At 41.8% G+C, this 18,951-nt stretch overlaps 1 protein-coding gene across 3 annotated transcripts in view; it reads left to right on the top strand.

Moving 5' to 3' along the window:
* The window catches only part of TDRD3 (tudor domain containing 3), a 653,010-nt gene that overhangs the window by 530,715 nt on the left and 103,344 nt on the right, over window positions 1-18,951 (top strand). For all 3 annotated transcript variants that reach the window (XM_069205299.1, XM_069205301.1, XM_069205300.1), the window contains exon 12: window positions 13,057-13,182. In XM_069205299.1, coding sequence (XP_069061400.1) covers window positions 13,057-13,182 — 126 coding nt within the window. The remainder of the gene's footprint in view (window positions 1-13,056; window positions 13,183-18,951) is intronic.

Genomic DNA, 18,951 nt, shown 5'->3' with positions numbered 1-18,951 from the left:
CTGAAGCCTAACTGTCACATCTTTCATTTTGTCAAGTGTGAATGCCTGTTTGAGACATTTCCAATGTGCATCACTCAAACAGGCTAACAATGTGTCTTCCAAATATTCAGCCATCTCAGGCAAAGGAACTCACACCTACAGTGAAATATAGGTGAGCAAATAATGATTAAAATATTGCTACGATCTGGGATATGTCTTAGTGGGAAGTACCTGATGGGTTATCAGTCACCATGGTGTTATCTTCCAGTGATCTGCCAGGGCGTCTTTCTTCCCATATGTGCGGGCCCGTGCTTATTTGCCACGGTATTTCCTCTCACTGTCTGCAACTTCTAAATATTCAGAAAGCTTATCTCTTATCTGAGTGATGGTGAAAGTGTTTTTGCCAAGTCTGAGCATTAGCTCATATCCCCTGATTTCATGTACCAGGCATGCCAGGTGCACTTTAAGTGATTTTGATAACCCGTTCTGCCTACTATACAGTAGTCACCCAGTCTTACCCACAGAGACACTGTCCAGTCAGGATGGCGTTTTTAGATGCTTTTATTGCACATGTTGCCAGTTATTATCTTGTAGGAAACGTTCCGTCCCAGTTATGGTCTCTCGTGTTCTCTAATTTTCCCCTTTCAGATTTTGCTCTGGTTCCCAGTATTCGTGGGTGCCCTCGGGTGTCTCCCCCAACTCTGCTCTTCTCAGCGGTGTCTTGGTGAGGGCAGTTCTGACCCTCAGAATCAAATCAGACAGGAAAAAATATGAATGTGCTAGTGAGTGGCTCCGCCACTGTTTTAGTGATTGTGCTCTCATGAATTAATGCCATTGTGCTGGTGCCTTCATATCTGTGCTACCACTCTCCTCAGGTGACCCTCTCACTATGGCTGTTTCCCAGCCCATCACCTCCGAATGAATAGAAAATTTAATACTGGCTCTTGCCTGTGCCCACGGCCCTCCTAGGTTGTGGCAAGCGGAGTTGCAGTGTACACTTCCTCACAAGGACTGCTGGAACTCAGTGCCTTGTTAGCCTGTTGCCTTCCTGGGTCATATCCTGGTTCCTCTGTCCTCCTGCTTCGGTGCATGCTGAATCCAGCGCCATCCACCTTGTCTCTTGTCACGCCTCCTGTTTCCTCACTCTTCTCTTGTTGACCTTTGGCTGGTCTGGGGTCATCTACGCGTACACATGGGTCTTCCTCCTCTGTGCCCTGGTATTTGATGGCATCTTGGGATCCCTCACTCACTTTCGTAGGAGCTCCAGTCAGCGTTCTCATGACGTAGGACAAAAACACTGGTGGGCTGCCGGTCCTCACTTCTGCATTCCCCGTGGCAGCCATCTTAGAGTTCTCCCCATCAGGGAGTGCGGGATTACGCATACATATTCCCCTGATCACCGCCATAAATGCCTGCCAGACTGTTCTCATACAATTTACTGACCCAAGGTTAAGCTGGAAATATTTCCTCAGCTTTCATTTTGTCACAGAGCAATTCGTTCATCAGGGCCTCTGACCTCAGCCACCACTGCCCATTTAATTTAAGTGGCACCAGGGAGTAGTCCAAGGTCTGTGCCAGGTGTTTCACCTTCCTAACCCAGAGACCGATATCATATGTGGCTGGCCAGCAAAAGAGATAAAAGTACCCTATTAGAACGCTAGGTGTTTGTGACTCCAGATGTCCACCAGTTTGTGTTCTGACAATATGGTCCTCAAGAAATTTGCAGCTGCTAGTTTGCCAGTGGTCGAATTGGAGGATCTGTTGAGTTGTTTGCGTAGGACACATATTTACCATGGTCATCAATTTGAATGCCAAGTAGCTTAAATTGTACTCCTCTTTTATTCAGGATTAACACCCCTCCAGTGCATATGACAAAGCAATGAAGTGGGCAACCAATCTTCTTGCAAAAGAGGTTTTTTGTGAGGTCCGTCACTTGTAGTGGAGCAGTACTGATTTCAAATCTTTTGAGGTATGCCAGCACCTAGTACATTTTACAAAAGTTGTTTAGCTGCCTGGCATTCCATGCCAAACAGGGCAATGATGTGCCACTCATTTCCATTCCATATAGAATGATATTCTAGACAAAATGTGAGTCTTGTTCAACAGGTGCAATATTTTGCTGGCCATTCCACTCCGAATAGTGGAAAAGGTGTGTCATATTGGGTGTTCAGAGAACAAGTCAGTAAGACCCGACTTCCTGTCTCCCAGCATTCAAAACACTCTGGCAGCCCAATCCCACAAGGATGTATGCCCCAGCACTCCACAATTTACCCCCAGATCCCCAACTTGCCAAACATTAAATGTGGGAAGTAATTAAGGACACTAAACCTGGATGAACTTCAGTCAGGCTGGGTACATCATGGTATTCTGAATATTTTCCATCAGAAGCTGCTCCTTGAACAGAATATATTTTATCCTTGCCTCCTACACTGTTATGGTGAAATCTGGCAACAGGGAGATTGAGTAGCTATCAATAGGGTACACTTTTTACAGGTCAGCCTTAGAGCGGTATTCCACTGTCTCGGGCATTACGCTTTGCAATGATGGGATGGGGAGTGAGGCCGGAGGAGAGGGTCTTGAGATTAATAATCAATGGTACTCTTTACTACCAAAGGCCTAAGAAGGCCTTTGATTCAAAGACAGTCAGCAGCAATTGTTCCACATGGTCCTGGAGTTCGTGATGCCCAAGATGCAGATTTTGTTTCCCCTGGACCTTGCCTCGAGATCCTTTTTTGGCCAGTGGTAACATCAATTACCTTTTTCATATTTTGTAGTATTTTGCCCTTTGTAGGAAGGATGTCTTCATTGTCTGAGACCGGTTGTTCTGTAGCGTCCAACCCACTGCCATGCTTTTGCCACTTGTCTAAAGTAGAGTCCTTTCTAAAGAGGACGCAAACAGTCAAAACTACAACTGTGGCTCGAGCATGGCCTGTGGTAACGCCTGCACTGGCAACCCATCTGTCTCCATCACAGAACAAGTTGTGCATGATGCCGACTTGAAGTCCTTTCTAAAGTTTAGGGTATCCTATCTGCATATCTCTTAGCAAGGACTTCAAGTCGGCATCATGCACATCTTGTTCTGTGATGGAGACAGATGGGTTGCCAGTGCAGGCATTACCGCAGGCCATGCTAGAGCCACAGTTGTAGTTCTGACTGTTTGGGGTCCTCTTTACCCATGTTGACTGTAATGTTTCTTTACCAAAGTCACTGACTAAGGGACAGAGTGCCTTATCTCAAAGCACCAACAGTGGCAGTATCAGAGTTTGAGATTTCTCCTTCCATCGGTGACTCATAGGCCAGCTGTCACCTGCAAATGCACAGCCGTACAGACTTGGACCCCCCAGTGAAATGATCAATAATTGAGGGCTGGTGCAGTGCTCCCTAGTAACCACACTCTGCCAGAGTCTATCTTATGAGTTTGCCATCCATGGTTGGAGGGGCCTACAAAATACAAACAGGAGGAGTGCTTACAGGCACAAAAGCTAGCACAATAAGTCCCCGCCTCCCCCTTATAGTTTTCAGATTGTCCTCCTCTATAGCTGACATTGCCATTTCAGTGACGTCAGTAGAAATGGAAATAAATCCAGTACCTGAGGATTCAAATTCATCTATATCGAATCTGTTCTACATCCTAATGACAATCACAAAATAGCTTGTTTTTTTCAACCCTTCCTGGACCTTTTGTAATCTCAGAGATTCTTTTACTTTCGCAACTGTTCTGCTTTACATTCATGCCTTGTTTTTGCTTAAATAGTGGTAGCTTAAATTGAATGTTCCTAGCCACAGGTATTGAATAACTCAAAGTTTTCACCTATCCTGTTTCTGTGAATACTCTACAAGTCTTTCATCCTTTTAGCTTTAACATCTTCTAGGTAAGCATTGAACATTCCTTGTTGTGCTCAATATAATAGTGATGCTGTTTTTCAACCCTCTTCCAAAGTCAGCATATAATACAGGACTTGAGTCAGGAGCACCATGCATGTTTAATTGGACAGAACCAGAAATCTGCCTCATCCAGATTTATTTTTCATGCTTTTTATATGCATTGATGGAATTCAAGGAGCTAGTAAGGTGTAACCTATGTTGGAAGAAAGATAATGTTGCTTATCACCCATTGTTATGCTTTTCATAGAAACTAACCTCCATCAGATGTACAATCACCTTCTTTGAAAGCTGAAGCAGTGTTGTTGTAATTGTCCATGCATGTACTTGCTATGTAGGCTTCCTGGCACATATTTTGCTGGCAAACACTCTATTACTCTAGGGAGTTTTATGCAACCTGAATCAAACTGCCAGATGTTGCCATCTATTTTTTCTTTTCTCATTCTCAACTGCTGTAAAACCTTCAGCAAGTAATTCAGAATGGGAACAACCCAAGAAATAAGAATAGGAATGTGACGTACGCTTTACGGTGAATCAGTTACTCATGGTCTGTAGGCAAGAATGAATGGCCTGGTTAACTGTTTAAGAACACAGCCTCCCCTCCCTTCAGGTAAATGGATGTGGCTGTTATACTGCATTTTAGAAATGGGGTTTCTGGTTGGCTAGGGTATGCACCTAAGCCAGGCAGAACCCACCCACTCTAGTCGGGGCAAGGGAGTTGCACGTCCAAGATAACCCCTGCTCACCCCCTTGGTAGCTTGGCATGAGCAGTCAGGCCTAACCCGGAGGCAGTGTGTTAAGCATTTGCACAACACACGTGAAGCAATATGTACACCACAAAGTAAACACAACACTAAGCTACGTAAAAATAAACTGTATTGCACAAAACATAATTAGACCAAACATTACATGTCAGAAATACCCTGTTACCTTAGCAGCTGTCAGAACGTTACACAGGTTACTAATACTCTGCAAGAATAAGCAGTAGTCACATTAGAACACGTTAAGTACTCAGGATTCTGCAACATAAGCATAGTCAGGAATCACATTATAGAACCAATACACTTATCCTGGTATTACCATAAATGCCCATAAGAGGAACAGTAGAAAGCATAGGTTATGTCATAAAACAAACAGGTGGTCATATCAGACCCGTAATGCCCATAGCAGAAACATTAGGCAACGGATGGGTAGTCTCTGAAAAGTACCTGTTTCCTTCTGGAAGGCACCTCCTATGCCAAGATGATCGATATAGGGACTGCTGGCGCTCCTATGTGCAAAACGGGGGCCATGTATATCCGGAAAAGACAATGGAGGAGGGGGGGACGGAAGCCAACCCCTTTGTTTATTCTATCGGGGCCCCTCCTGGGACCCACGATTGCTAGGGAGGCCCTCCTGGTCCTCTGCGGGCCTCTCGAAGGGGGGGGGGGGCGAGTCCAAACCCCGCAAAATGGGGGATAAGAAGAGATCTGGCGATGTGGGGCCTCCGATAAGGCGTCCACCCGCTCACTATCTCGGGAGCAAATAATAAGAGGGGGGGGAGCCTCCGTTGAAGACTCCCTCGTCTAACGCTCCTTCTTCAACTGTGGCCTGGTGGAACGGGGGGCCCCAGTGACGCCTCTCCTCTGCTTGGGAAGCGGGCGCATCCGACACAGTGCTCTTCTGCCCTTCCTGGGCCGCAGTGGTGCAAGCGTACCAAAAGAGGTGCTGGTTCGGGCCCCAGGGGAACTCCTCACCGAGTTTGTCGCCCTGGAGGCATGGGGGCGAGCCCAGATGCTCCACTATTCATCTCTCTGTGCCCAGGGGTCTGGGAAAACCGCAGCTCCGGCACGCTAGAAGACAACCAATCCGGGTCGTGGTGGTGAGTGTTTAAAGGCAAACAACAACTCGCTTACGAGTGCAGTGAATTCCTGAAGAGCCTGGGTCGTGGCTGTGATCCCAGGCAGTGGTGAAGCGCTTATGAAGCGCGGTAGCAGTAAGCAAGGCGCTTTCAAAGCGCTGGGTCAATAGTAGGCAGAACAACGAGCTTTCAGAGTTCCAACTACTTCATCAGAAGAGAAGCGCTTTCCAGGTGTTTTTGAGTAGATGATGTCAGGGGCCACAGCACCCAGCCCCTGGGGGACAACAGCAGGATGGAGAACAAGGCGGCAGGGCCCAGCTGCAGGCCAGCACAAGGTGGATGCAGGTAGTTTCCCTAAGTGACCAGACAGGTCACAGGTCAGCACAGCAGCAGCAGTCCAAGGCGGTTCCTGGGGAGTCCCTCCAGCATTAGGTGTCCAGTTACAAGTAAGTCCCAAAGTGTCTCCAAATTGTGGGGAAAATTCCCCTGTACTTATACTTAGTGTACAGTGTGTTTTACAATGAGGAGGAGAGGGTGTTTTAAACAGTTACAACTGGTTCTGTGAGTGCCCCCTTCTCTCCCCCAGCACAGGCTCCAATCATCAGTGGGGAGTAAACAACCCTATTGTGTGATGCCAGGGCACAGCCTTTACAGATGCAGGTGTACCTGCCTCTCCCTTCTCTAAGTCCAGGAAGACTATTCAGCATGTAGATGTACCTCTGTGACACCTCCACTCTCCTTGTGTACAGGCTGTCTGAAAAGTATTCACCAAGCCCCAACTGTCACTCTGCCAAGACGTCGATTGGAGTCAAGCTGCAAAACACCAGTCATAAGCACAGAGAGAGATGCTCATTTTTTGGAAGTGGCATTTCTGTGATAGTAATAAAAAATACACCTACACCAGTTAGCAGCATTTCTTACCACCATTACAACCATACCAAACATGCCTACGTTACCCCTCATAAATTAGACAATACCCCTTACACATAAGGCAGGGCATTTCCACTGCAATCCTATGAGAAGGCAGCACTCACAGCCGTGAGAAACCAAATAGGCTGTTGGTCACTACCAGGACAGGCATCACTAGGCACATATCCTGCCTTCTACGTACATGGCACCCTGCCCATAGAACTAGCTAGGGCGTACATTAAGGGTGACTTACACGTAGTAAAAGGGGAGTTCTGGGCCTGGCAAGTAAATTTAGATGACAGGTCCCTGTGGCAGGAAACTGCGCACACAGGCCCTGCGCTAGCAGGCCTGAGACAGGTTTGAAAGGCTACTTCAGCGGGTAGCACAAACAGCACTGCAGGCCCACTAGTAGCATTTAATTTACAGGCCCTGGGAATAGGGATACCACTTTACAAGGGACTTACAGGTACATTAAATATGCCAATTAGGTATAAGCCAATCATACCAAGTTTACTAGGGAGAGCACATGCACTTTAGCACTGAATAGCAGTGAAAAAGTGCTCAGAGTCATAACGTCAGCCAATAGGGGTCAGAAAAATAAGGAGGAAAAAGGCAAAAAGCTTGGGGAATGACCCTGTAAAAGGGCCAGGTTCAACATTGCAGATATCACTTAATATTTGAATATTTACTGTTTTAGTCATCTTTCACTTTCACCATCACCAACCTAACTTTAGCCACACCAGCCCAATCCTGGTCTGACTTTTACATTAGTCAGACTGTAGTGCAAAGCAAAGATATCTAAAACAATGCATAGAAAATTGGATCCTTCCACACTTCTCCTACCTATCGAAGTGAAAGAGACACCTGGAACTCTAAATGTCTAGAAGCCACCTGTAAAAATGTAGCTATCCAATTCTTTCTGATGCTATTCAGTAACCAAAACTCAGTACTAAGAAATAACCTACTTAGAGGATGTAGAGGTTAGAAAAATATGCATACCTAACTATGTTGTCTAGGACATGTGTACTACGTCTATTTTGTGTGGTTTGCCCCCGATTTTTGCCTTACCGGTTTCTGGCAGATTTAGAACTATGAACACTTTGTCATTGCGAGCCAAGAGTAGAGTGCTTGTACTCCTCATTTAAACATTTCAAAACTGGCTTAACTTTAACTGACATATTTAACTTTCCTGTAAGGCCATAGTGTATGGTGAGGAAATACACACATGGCATGGAAAGGTCATTGTCAAGTGTGGACTGCAACACTGATTGTACTAACCACCTCAGTGACTAAGAAAACACAGCTTTAGCCCATCCTGTGTAGCCTGACTGCAGAAGCCTAAGATCTGCTACACAGAGGTTTCTAAGTAACTCTTATTGACAGGTGGGGAACCCTTGCTTTAAAATATTAATCAGTTCCCCCAAGTACACTTTGCAACCTATAAGGTAGAGTTGTTGATCTTTAAAAATGTAACATAGGCAAATTGAAAATAAGCATGCTCCTCTAGACACTATTCAGGCAAAAGCTATTTCTGCTGGCAGGGTTGTAGATGGATTATACAAAATGCCAAAGTGCCAATTGTATGCTTTAACATGTAACTCATCACAGGAAATGGCTGCGTAAGTCATTCAAAGACATTTTCATGTTTCTTAAAAGTCCAGTTCATTTGCGAAGTTACATTTTTAAAAGATATTTAGGAAGAGTAACTGTTAGAAAGTTAGCCTTTTCCTGCCTGAACTCCTTGGAGACTAATTTGTATTAGCTCTCCAGCCACTGCTCAGCCAGTAATTGACATATTGAGGTGTGACAACTGCCCATGAAGCAGGAGCAATGGTATGGGTGTAGGGAAGTGTTTTTCTTCCTTGTTAACCTGTAAAGGGGCCTGCCCTTTCACAAACAGATTTAAGGTGCATCCTGGGGAAGGATTCTATTCCTCCCCCCCCAATTGCCCCCCCAGAGCTCCCTACAGCCTGATACCAGACTCAGTGGGAAGGAAGCTCCCTTAGAGTCAGTTTGAAGGGATCACAGTGTTTGAGAATTCCAATTTCCCTGGCCACAACTCTGGATGGACACATAGGCTCTACACAAGTGTCATCTTGAATATTAGGATTATGGTGCATTGTAGGATTGTTTACATTGGGCAAACAGGAACTGCTACAAAAGTGGATAGGGTTGCCACTAAGAACCTTAACCCTATTGGTTAATAGGGTTTGGTGCACCCACTAATTAGTCTTCACCATAAATGTGGTACACCAAGCCACCCCCTCAAAATACTTTCTGAACCTGCAGAAGATCAGAAGAGGATTGGACCAACTGTGACCTCAGGGAAGCCCAGAATGACTGCATCTGCGCTCTCTTGTACCCAGAACAAAGATATGGACTCCAACAGTTAGTTGGGTGACGTCTGTGTGACTACAGGCACAATACAAGCTGCCAGAGTCTTTTCTCCTGAAGGGACCAGTTAAATGGTACCAACAGAATCTGGATTGGAGCTTTTTAGTGGCCTCTGCTTGAGTGAGTCCTAGCCTCTGTGTGCTATCCCTGAGGTCTAGGGAGCCTTAGAAGTGACCCAAAAGTGCTGCTCTAAAAATCTTAACAGTTTGGGCCTTAAAAGACTAAGTCAGAATGTGAAATAATTGGCTGGGTCGAACCTAGTTGGTGTATCTGACCCGTACTCCATCATGCCTAGGTCCCAGTCTTCTGTGATTATAGACTCTCAAGTGCTTTTTGCCACTGTTCTCACTTAAAACTTTAGAAATGTATGTTTCCAGTTCCCCTTTCATCAGGAGCTGTTGGATACATGCTCTTAGTATTTCAGTGCTTTTATTACACCCATGGGGGCATACAAGTTTAAAAGTATGCCATTTGGACTTGTTGTTATCCTCTGTATTTCAGCGGGTTACGGTCAAGGCTTTGAAAAATGATAAAAGAAGTGTGGCCTTATCAAGGCGATGTTTTGATGTATGGAAATACCAAGGTGGAACATAACTGTGTCTGTTCAGTTTTGAGGTTACGTATAGCTGCAGTGCTGAACCTAAAGCAAGGAAACTGTGCGTTTGGTGTAAGAGAAGTAGATTATTTAGGCCACAAAATATCTGAGACCGGTGTGGTTCTCAAGAAAGATTTGTTACAGGAAATTGTTAGTTTGAAAAAAACATACTCTTAAGAAGTTAATTTATGTTTTCTGCATGGTAGAATATTATGGGAAAGTATCAATAATTATGCTGATAAATCAATTAGAGGGCACTTAGTATGAAGGTTACATTTTCATGGGTTTGAAATTGTCAGGTGTAGTTTGAAAAATTGAAATTTTAATTGAAACATACACCTTGTTTACAAGTCTTTGTGCCAGACAAGGAAACTATGATTAGCATAGATGCCAGCTCTAATGGTTTAGGACAAGTTCTGTTGCAGAAAAGACCGAGTAGAATGTTTAATTGTCTGTGCCTCTAGATGCGTGGTTAGCTTAGAGATCAATTACTCTGTCATTGAGAGGTTAGCCGTTTTTTAGAAAATGTAAAAAAAAAAAAAAACTTGGTTTGTGGCTTCATTAAATGTTTGTTCAGATCACAAGCCCTGAAAGAGGTTTTTGAGAAAAAAAAATCTTGACTGTTTTGTTGAGAACAAGGAGATGGGTCATTGTGTTGCAATAATTCCTTTTTGAGGTGGAGTATATTCCATGTGTCAGGAACGTGTCAGCACATTGTTTTTCTAAGTTGGTTAATATTTCAGAAAAAGATGATGTTCAGGATGAATTTGCAGAGAAAAATGTAAACGTGTTTGAAGTCAATTTGAGAGCTGTTACAGAAGAGTTGTGGAGAGAAGAGATAAGGGAAGATCCTGTGTCGTGGGAGGATGGTGAGAGCCTTTCAGCAGGGTTCGAATGATTCATTAGAAATGCCATGATATATACTTGAGGATGAACTATCAATTGTCAAGGGTATATTATTAGGATGTACCAGACTTTTATCTCAGTTGACTGAACTGGTAAGTTTGCAGCTCAGGTTCATCTTGGTCATTTACATATAGTCAAGACCAAAGAGAAATTAGAAGCCATTGTTTGGTTGCCTGGCATTCACACTGAAGTAGAGAGGTCCGCCAGGGGATGTTTAGAACACAGAAGTAGTGTGATAAGATGTTATCTCCATGACAATTACCCATTGTTTGTAGAGAACTTCCAAATCACCCATGGGAAGAGATTGCCATAGATACAGTTGGACCATTAAGAGGTGAACGTCAAATACCTTATCTAATCGTGTTGATTGATTTGTATTCAAGATGTGTGGAGGCTTCTTGTGTGCAAGAAATTTCTTCTTCCACAGTTATAAAATGTCTGGAGGAAATACTCAAGAGGGAAAGTTTCACCAGTTTGATGATGTTGGACAATGGTCCCTGGTTCTGTTCTGGTGAGATAGGTATGTACTTTTGGTGCCCTGTGGCATTCTTCACAAAAAAAGTTATATTTATCAACAGAAACCAACGGGCCTGTTAAGAGAACTAATAGAATATTAGCTAGCTAGTGTTAATACTCTAGATCAGTAGTTCCCAACCTTTCAGCTTCTGTGGACCCCCACTTTATCATTACTGGAACCTAGGGACCCCACTGAAAGATTAGTGGAATCTGGGGACCTTCCACTGAGTTGTTACTGGAAAGCAGGGACCCCAGCCTAAACAATGTTGATTATTTGAACAGCAAAACAATACACATAAAATACAGAAGTAAGCATTCATCAAAAACCTACACAAATTACATTTTATTTAATTTGCAACAAATATAAATGAAAACAACAAATTTTAATTGTAATAGGAAGGTTGGAGCTTTTCTAATTTCAATTGAATCCACACATCGTTCATACTATATTCTATTTGATGCATCTGCACTGCTCCCATGAATCAAAATGAGGATACTAATTCCTCCTATTTCAAATTCCTTGACATTTGTCGTACTTTTTCAAATTTTCAATTGTGCATTAGCCACTTTATATACACTTTATTAATCTGTTAATATTATTTAATTTTCTAAGCGGATGCGGACCGCCAAAGGAGGCTTCGCGGCCCCCTCTGGTGTCCCTGGACCACAGGTTGGGACCCACTGCTCTACACTGGTAAAAGAGATTACAACAAAGACTCACTGCCTACCATATGACTGTTCATGCCACTACAGGAAAAAACCCTTTCAAACATTTTAAAGTGGGAGCACACAATACTGTTGTGTCCACAGTGGATGAGTTTGGGAAAAGTTGTAAAGTTCAGTGGTTTGAGAGACTGGGGAGAACATGAGGTAAAAACACAAGAAAAATGTACTTTTGACTCGCTGAAAAAATTTAGTGATGTATACGTTTGAGTGGGAGATTTGATCAAGATTAGGGTTCCGGTTGGATGTGCTTGGTGGCCGAAAGTCACTAAAGAAAAAAGGTTGATAAAGATGTTTGAAAATACATTTAAAACGGATAATGCAGGATCTGGAAGAAGAGTTGTGTGGTAGTGCTTCGCTCTGGTTAGAGTAGGAAGCAGATGTGTGTTGATCCTACATTAAATCATGGGGCACCCATTAATTACTCAGACTCTCAAATTAAGGTTGTTATGTCAAATAGAAGAAGCACAAGACAGTGTAAAAGCCTAGTATATCTTGATGAATTTGTCAGTGAGTAACTTTATCACTCATTTGTTCTATTGCGTTGCTCATGTTTTAATTGTTGCTTTCTTATATGTTTAATTCTGTCTTCATTTCTGTTGTGTTCATGTTCTGTTAAAGGAGTTTGAAGTGTGGTGTCTCTCGATGGTGCTGCTCTTCATTGCATCATCAATTTGAAGGTTGTAAGAATTAGAACGTAAGCAGTATTGACAGTTGCTCTACTGAGATGGCTAAGGTGTTCGATAAATACTACTCACCAGCTGACTTGTCTTTAACTGATGTTTTCAGGTATTGCGTTGGGCCACCACTTCACACTGTGATTACATTTTACTCTATTTTTCAAATTCCGTGTTTTTTTTTTTGGGTGTATAACGTTATTACTGTTTTGGTACTGCATAACTACGTTGCACATTGTCCTATGTTAAGCCTCTCTGCTCTATTCTATAGCTACCAGGGGGTTCGTGTTTACATTAATTTAGTGACTTTGGGGTTCACCTTGACAGGTTATTCCTTGAAGTGGACGACTGCCCACCCACTCCAAATAATAATCTACTTTCTTATATGTAGTAACAGGTACAGATTTTAATTTGTACATTCATGTATTCTACATTTATATAGTGACATTACAATTTATATTTATACTGTGCGGATGTAATTATGATTTCTCCAGAGCCACTGCTAGCACGGTTGATTGCATTCCTTTTCAAAGAGTGATTTGATTATGTCATATAATGTACAATTTGCAAAGTTGTTAATATAATTCAGTTGAGTAGTTTTACAAGTAAGTGATTTTCTTGCTTTTTCTTCTAAGTTTTATAAGGCTGTAATTGAAGCTCTTCATTCTTCTGGGACAACTGCAGTTGTGAAGTTCAGTGACTATGGGAACTATGAAGAGGTGCTTCTTACAAACATCAAGCCCATTCAAGCAGAAGCATGGGTACGTGGTCCAAAATTGTCTTCAAAAATAAAATGACATGCTACATTCAATCAAATCAGTTGAGAAAGATTTCTTGATTGTAACACTGTACTAAGATGAGCGAAAGCTGGATCTCTTCAAGAACTAAAAATTAATATTGATCCTCTGAATGAACAAACGTAATGTACATTCTAAGGTTTTTTATTTTAAACATGTGATAAAATAAATTGTGCTTTTTCTAATACCTTGCTTCCTCAAATTATAAAATGATTACATTTTCTTTTGGTGTTGCGATTTTCTAACTTACTCATTTCTCAAAATTTATAATTATTTTAATAAAAACCATGGAAGTGTGAGCTTTCCAAGCCACACAAATGTGAAGCAAGTTCTTACTTATTTTAATTAGATGATACTGTGACTACATTGAAGCTTCTGTTGTGGTAGACGTTACGTGGTTTAGTTACTTTTTCAGTTGCTTTTACCTTTGCTGAACGTCACTAACCATTTCACATTATACTATCTCTGTTAAAGAAAAACATTTATTAACCACTAAGTTGCTAACCTAATTTCCAAATTTTCACCGTTTCTACTCTTACACAATAGTCAGTTATACAGTTCTCAAGCAAAAGTTCGAGAAAAGGAGCAAACAGCGGAGAAGAATGTTGATAGCTGTGCCTAATTTTCTGAACAACGTCCAAATTGCAAGAGCAATTTGCATAGGTAGAAATATAAATTCTTGGGTTACTAAAAACTTAAACCGAGTAGATAATTTTAATATTAAACTTATGTTGCTGCAGAGCACTGCAGCCTTGTGAAAAAAAATCACAGACTAGCTCTTTCTGGTGGTTACTTCTGCCTTTGGAATCTCATCAGAAGCCAGATTGGATGTGGAAACTTTTTCAGTAGTTCCTGTGCACTGGTAAATGGCGCCATATGCCTCCATCATGGTTCCGTCTTGGCTGAGACAGGACTGCATGGAGCTACATTTAGGCACAACCTACTGCAAGGTACCAGCATTTTCATTTTGCCTGCACCCTTCCACTCAGATCTTGAGCTCCACTGTTTCTGATTTTAACTTATTATTTGAAGAAATTGTTTTAAATTCCTTCTAAATTAGTTTGGCAGTGTAATAGTCCTATCACTACCAAAGACCACCTGATTCAAACTATGACACAATTGCTGTGAACAGCATTTGCTAACTGCCATTTTTCATTTAAGTCCTGTCAGCTGCGCACCACACCTGATGGTATTAAAAAAAAACAAAAGGAGGAAACTGACGTCAGAGCAGAGGTGAAAACTGTATCCGGCTCTGTGTCTCCATGTCTGATATAGAGCCGCACATAGGTGACAAAGGCAGATGGTGTCGCCTACTGGCACATAGGCGCTGTTGCAAGAGTTATCTGATCCAGTCTGGTGCTTGGAAAATGTAGTTGGTTAGGCAGCTGAAGGTAGATGTTTACCAGAGAGAGCTTCACAAAAGGTCTACTTATTGTTCACGTGCCTTCTCGGCCTTCAAAACAACCAAAATCCAAGGAGCCATCTTCAATTTTCAGCCAGTTTTTCAGACAAGAGTTAGCCAGATGTTCTTCAAAGCAGCACACACAACCCATCTATACCCCTTGCATTGCCCTAATTTTAACTCTACAACAGCTCCTCTTATTTCATGAGTAATCTGATTAGACCGAGATACAACTACGGAGTTTACTCTGATATACTTATTGTTCTTCCACACCTGCAGCTTTGCTTCAACCTGTTACTGAATTCTGCATTTGTTTCCCAGTTTTCTGCTTCTAATTTTGAATAACTATGTATGGTTCAATGCATTTAGTTTCTCTAGACTCAATAAACACTGTTTTAAGAAGAAATTCCATAATAGATAAAACGCATTCTTGTTGCAGTTGTTTTGCATGTTGTGCTCTAACACAGGATAACCCTGACAGTTTATGCATTGTGACTCTACGGCTAGCAGATAAAAACAGATTTTCCTTTATTTAAGAGAGGTAGCTTCTTTTCACTGATTTTTGTAAACATATTTAGGACTAGATGTACGAAGCATTTTTGCATTTGAAGACATCCCAGATCGCAGAATCAAACAGTTTGCGAATGCAAATTGTTTTTTTTTTAATGTACAACTTCAGATTGTGATTCAGTAACTTGTTACTGAATTGCAATTTAGCTTTTGCTACTCAGTATTTGGAAGTGGCGTGTTGAGGGAGTTCCTTCCTAATACTAAATGACAGTGTTATGTACAAATGTTTTGCTGCCTGTATGCTGTTGAAAAGCATTCACATTCCTCTACAGTCCCCCATCTCTGTGATGGTAGCAAATCCCAATGGGTCACAAATTGCTACCTACTTCATTAATATTCAGAAGGTAGGTGTATTTGCGAACAACTATGAATCATGAAACTCAGATGTCTTCCATACATTAGGAACAGAGGTTTCCTAACTGTGATTTGGAAAAAAAATCCTATTTTTGTACATCTGGCCCTTAATTCTTGCTCTTTTACAGTTTAATTCTGTGCGGTGTGATCCAGCTGCTTGAAGTTTGCCCAACATTATCCTTAAAGGCACATTAACAGATCAGGTTTCAGGACCCCAGACAGAATGTTTATGGGTAACATCTGCGTATACTACCTGCAAATAACAAAAACTACTTAATGAGTGCTAGTCAGTAGGTTTGCAGGCTTGGTAGCATGAGTTGGGCATCACTGACTGAAATTTAACTTACTCTAGACGTTGATATAAAAACATCGTTACCATCTTTTTCTGTAAATGTTTATTGTGATTTTAATATGTAAATGCTTGTGTACGTGATTTTGTGTATATGTGCCTGGAATTATCACGTTTTAATTTTTAGATTTGTTTTTATTATTTAATTAATTACAAATATAATGCTTTGTGAAATACAATATATACTTATGGATATTTCACACTCTTTTTTCCCCTCTGTTTGAAGGAGGTGGAAACATATCCTCTAATAAGCATTCATTTACTGCTTGGAATTAAGAAAGAATAGCTAATAACTAGGAGGTAAACAGCGAGAAGAGTAATCAATACTGCTGGCAAATATCCTACTACCACTTCATATCCAGCCGCCCCACATTAAATTGATCCATTCTGTTATCAAAACTGTAAAAGAGCTCCTGTATGGTTGCTAATTTGAACCTACCTTTCCGCATAAAAGCACCTCTGCTTTAAGTTATGACTTCCTATTAAAATGATTTTCTACATTCATATGCTTTAGAATCCACAATTCCTAATCACCAGTAATTTACCCCCCTTCCAAACACCGTTTTTTTTCCGTTAAAATCAACAAGTAATAGAATATTCTTAACGGGTTGCAGGTTTAGGCTTATGACAATGTCGAGCCTACAAAAAAGGCACGTATTAAAACAGACACCATTCATCACGTATAAAACCGCTGTGGAGGAGTTTAGTTGTGTAAGGAGTATCTCCTGCCTCAGTTCTCTTCCATTAATTACCCTGAAAATATTTATAAGACCTGTGTCTTTGTTAAATGTGTTTATACTTGTAATGTGGATCTTAATATTTTATATTGGAATATATTTCCATCCAGTTTACGCACATCTTGCATATATTTGATGTTCTGAATTAATCTGATGCCGTTAACAGAATCGGACTCAAGATTGAAGCAGGTGGTTATTGAGGAAATACCAGGAGCCATAAAAAGTAGTCTCATAGGTAGTCTGAAAAGGGATAGTTATTAATCTAAGAATGTAAATTTAGTCCAAGGGATCGGTTCTGCTTAAAGATATAAATACCCAAGCACGTAAAGAGGGATGTAAAACTTGAACAAAATGAAATCTGTTTGGCCTATGCTTAAGCATAATTCCCTTAATGTCTTTAACATAGTTGTTTAGAACTGCTTAAAATCTTTGCCAGCTGTCCGGGCTTAATTGATAATTTAATTTCAGTAGGTTTATTTGGAGAGGCACAGATTCCACCTCTGTCTATAATTTCATTTAAATTGAAATTAGTACTGAAAAATATTTTTTTTCTCCCATTTGTTTTTCAGTCTTAGTGAAGGTGTTTATTTTAATAAACTACCTATAAAACGTAATTCAGTAGTAAGATTTGTTGCACGCTTAGGATGCAACCTCTTATTTGAAAAAAAAAAATAGACAATACTTTCGCAAATTATGATTCTATTTATGGTGCATCCTACAATTCACTAGTTCCCATCTTTGTTTCAAATTATACATTTATTTAAGCAGGTGGCTGCAGATAAGAAGGAGTATCAGATTCTATATCGGATTTCATAATGCTGGATACTAAATGTAGTAACATATCAAACTTTGTGCAGTGTGCGAATGGGAAGTTAATTAGAGCAGGCAGGATGATGTTCAAAAGTGGTGTGGACTATAGCCTGTCATCGGCATTGCAGACTTTAGGAACACCTGGGGTTGTATCACTGAAAGTGACTCAGGGGCACAATGAGTCATGTGCGCCCACGTTATGCATCCCAGATGCTTTTTGCTATTACAGAGGGGGGCGCAGATGCTTGTGTATCCCCTTCTGTAATACTGAAAGTGCTGGCGCACATTTAGCGGCAGTGCTATGGTAAGAGAGTGTTCTCTCATTTGCATGAGGTCATTGCCCCATGTAAATGAGTAAATAATGTTGCCTCTGCGTCTATGCCGTATTAGAACATTGGAATGTTGGTAGCTCCATTGAAAACAATGGAGTGCTGCGGGCTTTTACTGGCTGGTAAAAGCCCGCAGCGCCAACATTCCAATGTTCGCTTTGTTCACAGCAACAGCTGTGAACAAAGCCTCACGGAGCCCGAGGGGATTTTAATCCCCTCGGGCTCGGTGAATATATATTTTGTTTAATAGAACATTCTGCCCTGAGTGGCAGAATGTTCTAATAGCCTTAGAACCCGCCGTAGCGGGCTCTACCGGCCATTAAAGTCCCTCTCCCTTGTTAAATGCCCGGGCCTTTAATAGCCGGTAGAGCCCTCTACGGCAGGTTCTAAGGCTATATTACATATGTAGGCGCAGAGGCAAATGTGCCCTTAGATGGCGCACTGAAAGTCTGCCACAAGAAGATGGTGCACTATCAGTGGGATCCAGGCTACAATATTCAGATACTACTTCACATACCTCAACTCTAATAATGCGCCCCCCTACCCTGCAGTCACAATGGCACATATGTGACACAGGAAAGCGACATTCTGTTCTAGTCTTGTACGTCACATACATCTTGTTAAGAGGCGTTGTGGTTGCACCTAGGGCCCCCCTCTCTCAAAATGGACACCTTCCGGCATATGTATCTCGTCATGCTAGGCGGCATGGTTACCCTGGTGATTCCGCGTGTTCAGTGTTGATGTGTCCCTCAAGATTCCATAAGCTTGTTCAGCATATTCCTCCCACTCAGCTGACCTGTTTATGGATGCACTGTGGTGCAAACAGTGAAAGTATTCCTTCTTTGTAATACAGGCCCTGGTGCTAAGACATTCTGAAACGTACTTTAATATGTCTTTCGTCCGAACAGCACCTTGCGTCTTGTTCTCATTTCCTGTCCAAGGTATGATGGGCCCTGTTGACACTTTTATTGCAGCATGCTGCTAGCTTAAGCAGAGATGGATGAGAAGGTATGGAAGATATCCTGCTTGTTTCCTGTGCCAGACAATCTTCTGTGATACCACTTAATTAGAGTCACAATACTACTCGGGCTGATTAGGGCTCTCTTTGCATGGTTCCTTCCCCACATGGGTCGCTGCAAGTCCACACAACATGCTAGAAAATTAACTGGAGGAGATGAGGCA

This window comes from Pleurodeles waltl, chromosome 8 (genome assembly GCF_031143425.1).
Source record: "Pleurodeles waltl isolate 20211129_DDA chromosome 8, aPleWal1.hap1.20221129, whole genome shotgun sequence".
NCBI classification, from domain to species: Eukaryota; Metazoa; Chordata; class Amphibia; order Caudata; family Salamandridae; genus Pleurodeles; species Pleurodeles waltl.
This window is presented reverse-complemented; position numbering and strand designations above follow the sequence as displayed.